General features: G+C 53.7%; 2 protein-coding genes across 2 annotated transcripts; one reads left to right on the top strand and one right to left on the bottom strand.

The window, feature by feature from the left end:
• Positions 1–2822: 2822 nt before the first annotated feature.
• On the top strand, positions 2823–4274 carry Sycn (syncollin). The gene is made up of 2 exons (XM_050118944.1): positions 2823–3217; positions 4147–4274. The coding sequence occupies exons 1-2, from the start codon at positions 2823–2825 to the stop codon at positions 4154–4156; spliced, it is 405 nt and encodes a 134-aa protein (XP_049974901.1). The 3' UTR covers positions 4157–4274.
• Positions 4275–5621: 1347 nt separating this feature from the next.
• Nccrp1 (NCCRP1, F-box associated domain containing) lies at positions 5622–10671 on the bottom strand. The gene is made up of 7 exons (XM_050119261.1): positions 10168–10671; positions 8673–9029; positions 8250–8312; positions 8109–8160; positions 7314–7409; positions 6625–6763; positions 5622–6499 (listed from the first exon to the last, which is right to left on the bottom strand). Exons 2-7 carry the CDS (start codon positions 8941–8943, stop codon positions 6359–6361), a joined length of 762 nt encoding a protein of 253 aa, XP_049975218.1. The 5' UTR covers positions 8944–9029; positions 10168–10671; the 3' UTR covers positions 5622–6358.
• Positions 10672–12154: the final 1483 nt, after the last annotated feature.

Below are 12154 nucleotides of genomic sequence, written 5' to 3' on the forward strand. Positions count from 1 at the left end.
CAGGGTGAAGGTCTCAGAATCTTTCTGAGGATAGTGGTGACACTCCAGCTGACCCAGAAGGTTCCAGGCTTTAGGTTCTGAACTTTTATATATACAATTTCATGCTTACCTGATGTTTTCTATTAGGTATTTGCAGCATATTTATAAATATCAATGATGTGGATTGTTGTGTTGTTTTTTTTTTAATGTGGATTGTTTATAGTCAGTTAGGTTCATCACAAATGACATTTTTTTTTATTTATTTTATTTTATTTTTTTCACAAATGACATTATTGATTAGTCTTATCATCAGTGTTCCCACTGGGGACAAGAAGAAACCAAAGCTCAGAAAGATAAGTGCACCTGCCCAAAGTCACTCAGCAAGCCTTTGGCCGAGCCCTGGTTTCCTGGTTTAAGCTAGGCTGCAGAGATGGCTCCGTGGTAAAATGTTTGCCTTGCACGCTTGAGGACAGGAGTCACGGTGGCGTGTGCGTATCATCTCAGTACTTGGGAGGCAGGCACAGGAGAATAAACAGCTACTCCTGTTGCTCTCATGGGACTCTCACACTTATTCCTTGCACCAGCACTGTGAAACAGATCCCGTTACTGTGAGGGGAAGGGCCATGAAGGAGTTGGGGTTTGGCCCCCGAGCGATCTGACTCCCTCGGCAATCCCTACTAGATGCTTTAATTTTTAAGTTTTATTTATTTATCTATTTATTAAGCTTCTTTTTTTTTTTCGAGACAGGGTTTCTCCGTAGCTTTTGGTTCCTGTCCTGGAACTAGCTCTTGTAGACCAGGCTGGCCTCAAACTCACAGAGATCTGCCTGCCTCTGCCTGGGATTAAAGGCGTGCGCCACCACCGCCTGGCCTAAGTTATATTTATTAATACTGTGTGCATGATGGTTGGGTGTGTGCGCAGAGGTCACAGGAGAATGTTGTGGAGTTGGTGTTCTTCTCCCGCTTCTGTGTAGCTACAGGTACCAAACTCAGGTTGTCAAGCCTGCGTGGCAACACCTTTACCCACGGGACCATCTCAGCAACCTCCGTACTTTCTGTTTTGTGTGTATGTTTATGGATATTTGGTGTGCGTGTGTGCTCATGTGTTTGTACCATGTACACATGTACACGTAAAGGCCTGAGGGCAGCATCCGGTGCCTTTCTCAGTCGCTCTTTACTCCCCCCTCCCTGAGAGAGGGTTCCTCTGTGTAGCCCTGACTGTCTGTCTTGGAACTCACTCCACAGACCAGGCTGGCCTTGAACTCACAGAGACCCTGCCTCCTGCATGCTGGGATTAAAGGCGTGTGCCACCGCTCTTAGCTCTCCACTTCTAGTTTGAAGAAGTTGAAATCATTTTGGTCTACGTGTGTAGGTGCACCACTTGTGTATCTAGAGCCCATGAACACCAGGAGAGGGTGTTGGGTCCGATGGAACTGGAGTTACAGGCAGCTGTAACCCATCAGACTTGAACCTAGGTCCTATGGAAGAGCAGCCAGTGCTCTTAACTTCTTCCAGCCCTGTCCATTCACTTTTGAGATAGGGTCTTTCTGGCCCCTGGAGATGACCAGTGCAGTTTGAGTGCCTCCTGAGAGCCCTGGGCTCCGCCCGTCTGCTTCCCCAGCACACCTGGCTTTTTACATTGGTGCTAAGATCTGAACTCAGGTCCCCATGACAGAACCACCTTCCCAGACCCGAGATTTTCTTTTCATACTTGGTGGTGCGAGAGAGGAGCTCCCCACACAGGCTAGGCTAGCCCTCCCTCGCTGGCTTCCATCTCGGGCACTAAGACACACTGTCAATCATCCATTGTCATCTTTACAGTGTGACAGTGTAGAAAACAAAACGGCCCATTTCACAGGTGAGCAAACTGTGCGGCGTGGTGGTGCGTCTCTTTTAGTTAACATGCCAAGCCCCTTGGCTTCTTCAGCCAGTCGGTAGCCCAGGTTGGCCCAGAGCTCTCACACCTTGGTGTTGGAGTTAGAGGTTGCGGCACCATTTTCAGCAGCCTCCCCCCCCCTCTCTCGTGTGTATGTCTGTGGTATATGCACACACGTGTGGAGTGTATACATCAGTGTGCATGTGTACACAGAGACCAGAGGACACGACTTATCCCTGCTCTATCACTCACTTATTCTGGAGACAGGGTCTCTCACTGAACCTGGAGCTAGGGTGCCAGTCAGCAAGCCCCACCATCCTCCTGTTTCTGCCCCCTGCCATCCTGGGATTACATTAGACTTTTTCCATGGGTGGTAGGGACTCCAAAGTCAGGTTTCCCTGCTGAGCCATCTCTCCAGCCCTCACATTTCCCATTTAAAAATATTTATTTTTAATTGCATGTATGCATGTGTGTCTCTGTGGGAATGTGTGATTGTGAGTGCAGGGTACAGGAGTGATGAATCCCCTGTTTCAGGGTCCTCTTCAAGGTTCCGAACCTCTGGGTCATCTCCTTCCTTTCTATCTATCTATCTTTGTAATCCAGAACGGCCCTGAGCTCCTGATCCCCCTGCTCCTACCTCCCCAGTGCCCGCTGCAGCAGCACTGTGAAGGTGGGAAGCCTCAAACCCAAGTCTTCCTGGATGCTAGGCAAGCCCTCCCAGCCGCATCTCCAGCCCCTTGACTGCTTTTATAATGGTGTTTGACTAGTCAGACTCTGAGATATTAGGGTCTCACTTCCACCTTGTGTTTATTATTCAGGGTTGTGGGGTTTTGCACGCTGACCAGCGAGGTCTCTGGCTCCTAAGGCAAGGGGCGTGTCCTCTTTCCTCCGCAGTTGTTCGCAGCTTCTCTCTTCCCACGGGTCAGATGCATAAATGCACCGCAGATCTCTCGTGGCCCATTGTCGCCATGTCACCCCTGTGCCCGCTGTTGCTGGCTCTGGCCCTGGTGGCCATCCCAGGTGCCCGCGGTGCTTGCCCGGCGCCCGCAAGCCTGAAGCTGGACGATGGGACGCGCACGTGCGCCAAGATCTATGACAAGAGTGATGCCTACTATGACAATTGCTGCCAGGGGGCAGAGCTGTCCCTGGAGCCGGGAACCGACCTGCCCTATCTGCCCTCGGACTGGACCAACAGGGCATCATCTCTGGTGGTGGGCCAGCGCTGCGAGCTCACTGTGTGGTCTCAGCCTGGCAAGCAGGGCAAGTCGCGCAAGTTCTCTGCCGGCAGCTACCCCCGCCTGGAAGAGTACCGCAGAGGCCTCTTCGGAGACTGGTCCAACGCCATCTCTGGCCTCTACTGCAAGTGAGTCCTGGGACCTTACCACTCCGAACCCCCTACCCAGCCCCACCACCCAAGGCTCACCCAGAATCCAGAGACACCCCGCCCCTGCTCCCTCCAGACTAATATTAAGAAAAGTAGATTTCGCCGGGCGGTGGTGGCGCACGCCTTTAATCCCAGCACTCGGGAGGCAGAGGCAAGCGGATCTCTGTGAGTTCGAGGCCAGCCTGGTCTACAAGAGCTAGTGCCAGGACAGGCTCCAAAGCCACAGAGAAACCCTGTCTCGAAAAAGACAAAAAGATAGATTTCCTCTAGAAATTGTTCCAGGAGGCCCTATCTCCGGGTGTACCCCTAGACTGGTGGGCCTCTTATCTTCCATCTATGGCCCTCGGCACCTAAGTCTCTCAGACAAACTCAGCTCCCCAGACTAGGAAGCTGCACCCCACTCCACTTGGGCTTGGTAGTGCACTCTATTCTGCGCCTGCTTGAGATTTCCTGACTTGAGAATAAGGAGTTTATTGGTTTCTTCCGGGTTCTAGATTCGAACTCACCTCCCCTCATTGCATTTGAAAGTCCCCCCTAGACCCAACTCAGAATCTTCAGAATCCTCTCAGACCTCAAGACTCAATCTAGCCTAAACGTCCACCCCTGAGCCCTCCTCTCTGTCTAGATCAGCCTCAAACCCAGAAACCATTTCCAGACCTCCAACACCCAATCTTGGGGATCCCCAAGTCCAGCAATCATCCCCAAATCCCATAAACCTCAGATATCCTCTATCTTACTGTAGAACCATTCCAAAGTAGCCCTGCCGAACCCCTCAAAACACTCACCAGCCCAGCCCCAAGCCCTCCCAGGCCAGGCCCCCAAGCTCCTGAGCAACAAGCCTTGAAGCCCCTCCCCTTCCACAGTGGGGCAGCTCTGTTTCTGTTTCATGTTTCCTGTTTCTGTTACAGGTGCTCTTGATGCCTCAAGGGCCTGTGATCTCTAATTTCCAGAGTGCTGAGTCGGCCCTGCCTGACATTGGGGATTGCTGTGGCCACAAAAGCCAGAAGACCAGATGGCTCTGCTGCCTGCCATCACAGCTGCCCTGTAATACAGTCCTTGAGAAGTTACCCCTGTGCCATTGCTTGTGTTTGAGACCCAAATCCACCCAGGCCTGGGTGAATAGGGGAGAACAGAATGATCAGGTCTGGGTCAGCCTTGGGACCACAGCCTTAGATTCAGACTTGGGGTTAGGGTTGAACAAAGACACCCAAGTGGCAAGGGAGGGCAATGCTGTCTACTGTCTATATTTAAGCACTATTTACTTCAGGTAAATATCCCTCAACCTCCCTGGGAGTTTACAGACCCTCACCATTCAGGGGTCATTCTAGGACTTTATCCCAGGCTAGAGCCATGGTGTGTTAGGTGATGTGGTGGTCTTTGATTTCTGTCGCTGTTGTTATTGTCGTTTTGTCTGTATTTATTTAGATGTTGGGGATGGAACCCAAGGCTTTGCACATGGTAGCACTGAGCCACGCCCCAGCCCCTCACTGGGGGATTCTAGGCAGGGTCTCTACCACTGACCCACGCCCCAGCCCCTCACTGGGCGATTCTAGGCAGGGGCTCTACCACTGAGCCACGCCCCTAGTCCTCTCTTTACTTTTAATTTATGACAGGATCTCACTAAATTGCCCAGACTATCTTTTAACTCCTTAGTTGCTGAGATTACAGGCTTGACTCTGGGTTGTTAATTACAGTTAACGTTCCTCGTCTGTCTGACACATGGGAGACACTTCAGTTCAAATTTTGTTTCTGTTCAGGTTGTGATCTCTGCTTCACCTTGGCCCCGTGCATGAAGGCTCTTAATGTCTGTCTGGTTTGGGTGGCTTTGGGGCTTCTGGGTACACAGTATCCTGGGCAGAGATACATGGGAACAACTCTGCCAGAATGAAATCTAGGGGGATCTGGAGACAGGTCTTAGATTTGGGGAGAGTCTAAGAGTTAAGAGATGGGGGAGAATTGGTAAGTGAGAATCCTTCAGGAGCACACCCCGCGGGATAGAAAAGAGATGGGCTGTCGGGCTATGAGATGGATCAACGGGTAAAGGGTTTGTTACCAATCCTGGTGAACTGAGTTCAATCCCCAAGACTCATAAGGGGGAAAGAAAATAGAGGTCATGTTAGGCCCCTGTACTGTAGACCTTTAGCCTCAGCTACTCAAGAGACTGAGGCAGAGGACTGAAAATAGAAACCAGTTTGAGCCACTTAGCTAGACCCTGTCTCAGAACCTCAATGCGTAAAAAGAGCTCTAGGGATGCATTTTAGTGGTAGAGAACCCATCCAGAATACACCAGAGAACCTGAGGTCGATTCTAAGCGCCACAGAAGAGGTCAGAGTTCACTGTCAAAGTTCCAGAGGTCAGAGAAGTGCCCAGAGGTCAAGGGCCTGTTGAGCGGGTGAGCCGTGGACCGGGGGAGGCTCTAAGGAGTGAAGACAGGCAGGTACCCAGGCTCTCTGAGCACGTGTGTTCTTAGAGCCACTCAGGGGAGGTTTATTGAAAGCCTGCCAGGAGAACGGCAGTGGGTTTGCAAGGAGCAACCCCAGCTCAGCGGGACATTCAGGGGATGTGGAGACATCAAAGATCCTGGGGTCAAGCAAGATCTGAGAGACCTTGCTAGAGAAATTGTTAGGGGGGGAGCCCGGGGAGGGGAGGGAGCAAGGTAGGGCCACAGGGTGAAGGAGACAAGGGTTGAGCGTCTTGGAGGGAAGCAAGGGTACAAAGGATGAGAAGAGGTCAGGGAGGTTAGGAGATAAAGAAAGGTCAGAGATGTGAGGGGAGGGGTTGGGTTAGGAGGGGGCGGGGATGAAGGGGGAGGTCAGGGGTTGAAGAAGAGTGAGGGGTGAACAGGGTTTAGGGAAGTAAGGAGGGGTCAGGGTAAGCAGGAATCAGGGGGGTAAGGAGGGGTCAGAGGTGAACAGGGTTGGGGTGAAGAGGAACCAGGGAGGTAAGGAGGAGTCAGGGTGAACAGAGGTCAGGGAGGTGACCAAGGGGGTCAGATTTTGGCTATGCACACACATAGGGAGGGGCAGGAAGCAGTAGCATCATGGAAATGCTAAGAGCTCAGAGGTGACAAACACCAGGGACTTCCAAGGGTCATGATAGACTTGACGAGCCGGTCAGTAGTCACTCCCGGAGCTGCACAGACACTGAGGAGTCGGTCACCCTTGTCCTCCGCAGCCCGCCAGCCTCCATGCGGTTCTTGGCCTTGTGCTGGAAGTGGACATAGCGCACTCCAGGACCGTACTGGCGGAAGACGTGGGACACCTGTGGCAGCCCAGGGTTAGGAAGAAAGTCTCAGCAGGGTGGCCACAGCCTGTTGTCCCTCCTCCCTCTGCCCAAGGTCTTGGGAAAGAACACCTGTGTGGGCAGGACCTGTCAAGGCATCTCACCTGAACCCAACGGCCAGGGGGACCTCTCCCATTGGTCCGAGGGGCCACGTGGTGCTGGGCAATGACAGTGCGGCGGTCAGCTGCTAGCAACCAGACGTGCAGCTCGTAAACACACTGGTCCAGACGGCTGTCCTCGAACCTGGAGGAGGGCAGGCTTTCACCGCTATGCAGCTATCCCATCATCTCAGCCCTCCAGATCCAACCCCATGCCCTGTCCAGCGGGGGAGTAGACATGTCACCAAAAGTGACACTACACATGTAGATGGGGAGAAACAGGCGGAAATCAAGGTGAAATGGGGTACAGGCGGGGGAAGAGCAAGATGAGGGTGTAGCAGAGGTTAGGGAGGGGGTGGGGAACACAGGGCACTGGAGCAAAGGTGGATGGCCCCTTCGTATAACTGGGGTAGGCGTCCAGGTGGAGCCGTGTGAAACTGCCCCTTAACAAGAAGAGGGGAATCTTGGAATCACAGAGGGGCACAGTCTTCAGCGGGTAAAGGAACAGCCTAGCCCACAGGGACCCCACCCAATTGACTCCTGAAAGACACAAAGGCTGTAACGAAGGGCCGGAGGAGGCAGGACCCGGCGGGACCACATGTCAAGGGGACAGGAAAGCCTGAGCTCTGGGGAGCCTGGGACAGCCAAGATCAGGCAGCCAGGCAGGGCGGGGCATCCAGGTGGGCGGGGCTCACCAGTCCATGATGGTGATGTCAGGCTGTTCGTCATCCAGCAGTTCTTCCCAAAGCTTCTTGGCCAGCAGGTTCACACATTGCTCCTTCACGGTCCAGCTGCAGAGGAACAAGAGAGGACATGGGTCTGGGCCTGAGGTCACCAAGGGAGCAGGAAGCATGGTCACGGGGCTCTAGTGACAGTAGGGGAATTTCCTCCACTCCTTCCCTCCACCTCCATTCATGAGGGCCTGAAGTCTTGGTTCCTAGGAGACCCTGGAGGACAATGTACACAAGCCCTCTGCTCCAGAAGAGAACTGACACTTAGTAGGACCCTATCTTAAAATAAGAAGAGAGGACTAGGCGTCCTCAGTAGTAGAGCCCCTGCCTAGAACCCTCCAGTGAGGGGTTGGGAGTGTGGCTCAGTGGTAGAGCCCCTGCCTAGAATCCCCCAGTGAGGGGCTGGGGGCGTGGCTCAGTGTAGAGCCTCTGCCTAGAATCCCCCAGTGAGGGGTTGGGGGCGTGGCTCAGTGGTAGAGCCTCTGCCTAGAATTCACCATACAGGAGCTGGACTGTGGTCAGTAGAGGACCCAGGTCACTCTCTCCCAGGGAAAGAGGATGAGAGTAAGTTTTAGCAAACACCTACTGTGTGTTGGCCAGACTTCTTGAGTGCCTAAGTTGCATGTTTAATAGGGATTCTGTTATGACTAAACCTCTCACCAGAGCAAGAAAGAGAGGTTCCTCTGCAGGAGAACAGCAAAGAAGGCTGGAGAAGGGAAGGTGGAATTCCACCCCACCCCCACCCCTGTGGCAACTCACCTGAGGGGCCCCTGCAGGTTCTCAGTAGTAATATACCATCCGCGGAAATTACCTGGCCGGTGGGGAGGAAAAAAACGTTGGTTGGTGAGACATCATTCCTTGAGGGGCGCCATCCTCCCTGGCAGAGCCCCCAACGCTTACCCAGGTCCGTCAGGGGCTTCCGCGTGGGACCCGTAGGGGGCGCCGGCTGGTAGATATTAATGCCTGAATCACAAAGGGGAACCGAGCCTTAGGTCAGTGCCTACCTCCTCCCGTCTTCCTTCCCCTGGAGCTAGACTGGAAGGGCAGGAACCCAAGCCGGGCTAGACCAGCCTAGCAGGGACTAAGGAGGCCGGTGGGCGGTTATGGTGAGTCTCTGGAGCTCCAGACGAAATCTAGAGAAAGGGACCGAAACACAGGCCGAGGCGAGGGAGAGAGACAGGGTGAGACTCGCACCGAGACCATATACAGAGTAAGATAGAGATACGGAAACACAGACGTGCAGTGACAGACGAAGAACACAGAGGAAGATGAAGAGACCGAGGGTCTGAGCAGCGCTCCAGGTGTCCCCAGCTGCGTCCCCACCTTCGGGGTTGGGTGAGCTGAGCAGGTTGCGGTAGAGAGGCCGCTCCAGGAACAGCAGCCTCCAGCTGAGGCTCGGGGGCAGCTCGAGCTTCCCGCTCAGGGGTCCCCATTCTTCCAGCAGCAGCTGCCTGGCTTCGACCTCGGTGGGCGCCTTGGGCTCTGGGAGCTCAGGAGTCTCCGGGGACAAGGGAGACCTTGGGGACGGCGGTGGTGGTGGGGACTGTGCAGGCGGTGGCAGCTCCTCAGAGTTCTGCGACCCCTCAGATTCCATCCTGCCGCTGAGCGCGTCTCTGTCCTGTGTCTTCTCTAACCCTAAGGTTTGGTTGACTGGGTCGCGGTTCCTAGGATCCAGGTTAACTGGGGGTGGAGGGGTGGGACAAGTCATCAGGCATTTAAGAGAGGGTGTGTTAGCGGAAGGATCCGAACCCCGGGGGCCCTCCTCCCTCACACTAGGAGCCCAGTTTGCAAAGTCCTCCTCCTCCTAACCTAGCGTTCTAGGTTCACAGCCTTCCTCCCCAGATCCAGGGGTTCAGACACCAGCTGTTGTTCTCCCTCAGATCCAGGAGTCCAGGCTCCAGTCCTCCTCCTTCAGAAGGGGTTCAGTCTCTGCCCCCTCAGCTTCTCACTCCACTGCCCCAGTTTCCCCAAGGCCAGCTGAGGACCTTCCCTGGCGCCTGGGGCTAAGTCAGGCTCTCTGATGACAGTGTAACCTCCTTAAGGCTGACGGGGCAGGACTGAAGCCAGTTAAAGCTAACCCCATATGGGCTGGGAATGGGCAGGGGTCTAGCCTCCCGCACGTCTTCACCTCTCCTGAGACACTTCTCAGGTACCCAGACATTTTTGTTATTCCAAAAAGCAAAATAGGTCAGGGTGAAGCCGGAAACAGAGATGTCAGAGGTGGGCAACCCATGGAGCCTGGAGGCGGTAGCCCCTGACTGGGCTACTCTGGGTGACTGTCCCTCCCTGCCTCCTCCCCCAGGAAGGATGGGGCACCGAGGAGGCAGGACTTTGGGGCGTGAGGAACCTGTAGGGCCAGATACCCAAGGCCACTTCCTGCCTGTGGCCCATCCCCACCCCAGTCTGGTTAGCCCTGAGTGGAGACCATCCCAGAAGGGCACCTTAAACCCATTTCACTAACAAAGAGGAGGAGCAATGAGAGAAGATGGGCAGTTTGGAAGCTGATCTGGGGCCTGAAGCCCCCCACCCAGATCTCACCCCCATCAGCCCTGGGCGAGCTACTACTGGCTTCTTGGTTATTTTGCTGTTGTTTAGGGGCTTTTGTATTTTGTTTTGTTTTGTTTCCAGACAAAGTCTACACGTAGCCCAAGCTGGCCTTGAACTTCTGATCTTCCTGCTTCTACAGCCCAAATGAGGTTGTTACACAAGCTTGTGCCACGTGCTCTGCGTGTGCTGCCGTTGCTATCCCATACCCCCAGGCTAGACCCGCGCACACTTCCACACCCCCTGTCCTTCAGACTCCTGGAGTGGCGCTCACCTCAGTTCACACTCCAGTTATGATGCCTGCCTTGCTCTCATTGTTTCCAGCCCGGAAACGGGGTAAGCCATCATGTCTCCTCATCCACCTTAGAAAGAGTCCACCCTGTCGTTCCGCCCATTTTGCCAGTGAAGAAACAGAGACACAGAAAGGTCTAGTGAGTCACTCGAGGTTGCACAGCAGGGACATGGCAAGTTGGACAGACGCCCAGGAAGTCTCAGGTGTGCTCAACAGTGATCAGATTTGAATCAAGAAACACAGCTCACGGTGACGAGGACTTCAGCCGATGGTAGCTGTTGATATTATAGTTATTAGAGTTCTTGACTTAGACCCATGCGCGAGCACCAGCGAGAGCCGTGATAAAGCGCGGGCACAGCTCAGGGAGCTGAGGCAGGAGGCTGTTGGCTGTTGGCTGTTGACGTGCACACTGAAGGGCTGGGAAGTCACCAGCCCCTAGGAGGGCTGAGGTGACAAATATACCTTCCAGGTGCCACACCTCAGCGGATGAGCCCATGGTACACCCAAGACTGCATGCACTCCTGGGGCCACCCCGGCCCACGCTCCTCGTCCCAGCCACACTCCTGCCCGCCTACCTCAGGCCTGTCATGGTGGGTGGGAGGGAAGCCTGATAAGTGGGCCCAGAATCCAGGGCAAGGCGTGGCTGCAGCCTGCAGGAACCTGGAGGAAGAAGCCCAGGACTACAGAGGCTTTCTGTTGTTTTAAAAATGTATTTATTCTTCCCTAATTCATACATACATAAACAGAAATGATTTTAAAATGTGCTTTGATTATATTATCCCCCATAATCCTTACCCACCCCTCCCTCTGGCCGAAACTAATATGCCCCATCCTACTTGAAGTATTTTGTTTGTTTTCTTTGAGAATATATTCTTAAGGAGTTCAGGCTGTCCTCCAACGCCCAGCTATGGCGCTGGGCTGTCAGATGGCCTGTGGAATGTGCTGGATTGTTTCTTTGTGTTGGGCTCTGTGAATATTCACCCAGACTCTGCCCCAGCCACACCCCAGCCCCTCACTGGGAGATTCTAGGCAGGTCCTCTACTGTGGAGCTATCTTAGGCTTTTTCTTTCCTTCTTGTCTGTGGCTCCATGCTCAGTGGTCCCCAAACCCTGGAGTATATCTGATTCACAGGGGAACTTCCTGTCCCATCACAGGAATCTGGCTGGGCCCCAGAGCCTCAGGGTTTGCCTGATTATGGGGACTCAGGGTGTGTAGCTTTTGCTCTATCAGAGAAAGTGGGTCCCAGTGCTAAGTCTCCAGCTTCTGCTCTGGCCACAGGAAGGTCAGGAATGTCTCCAGTGTGGTGTTTAGCTAAGAGCACTTAGAGCACATGCTCACGCAGAAGCGCCCATGCAGAGGCTCACACGCTGGTCGTGGCAGCCCCGCACTGGAACAGCTTGTGCGCACACACCTGGATTAACACCCGGGGATGTAGCTGGAGTCTGGGTGCTCACCAGGGACCGTGTTAACACATGGGCATGGTCTCCAACGTGGCACTGTCAGAAGGTGATTAGACCTTTTAGAGGTGGGGACCAGGAGGGCATCTTCTGGTCCAGAAGGTGCCCTTCAGAGGACAAGGGACTCCTAGCCCTCTCCATTTTGTTCCTTCACTTCCTGACCACCATGTAATGGTGGCTTGGCTCCACTGTGAGTCCTCACAGTGACCAGAAGCAACGAGGTCAGAGGTGATATAAGACCTCTGAGGCTGTGAACCAAATTAAGCCTTTTCTTTTTTACTAGTTTAGCCAGACAGAGATGACGTACATCTTTAACCCCAGCAAAGGCAAAGGCAGGCGATCTCTGTGAGTTCAAGGCCAACCTGGTCTACGGAGTGAGTTCTAGGACAGTTCTGTTATATAGAAAAACCCTGTCTCAAGAAACAAACAAGAAGTATTATGTACAGTGTCCTTACTACACTGGTTGACTTAGGACACACTGTGCAGACCAGGTTGGCTTTAAACTCAGACAG

Source organism: Alexandromys fortis, unplaced genomic scaffold (genome assembly GCF_014885135.2).
Source record: "Alexandromys fortis isolate MF-2015 unplaced genomic scaffold, M_Fortis_MF-2015_v1.1 scaffold_140, whole genome shotgun sequence".
NCBI lineage: Eukaryota > Metazoa > Chordata > Mammalia > Rodentia > Cricetidae > Alexandromys > Alexandromys fortis.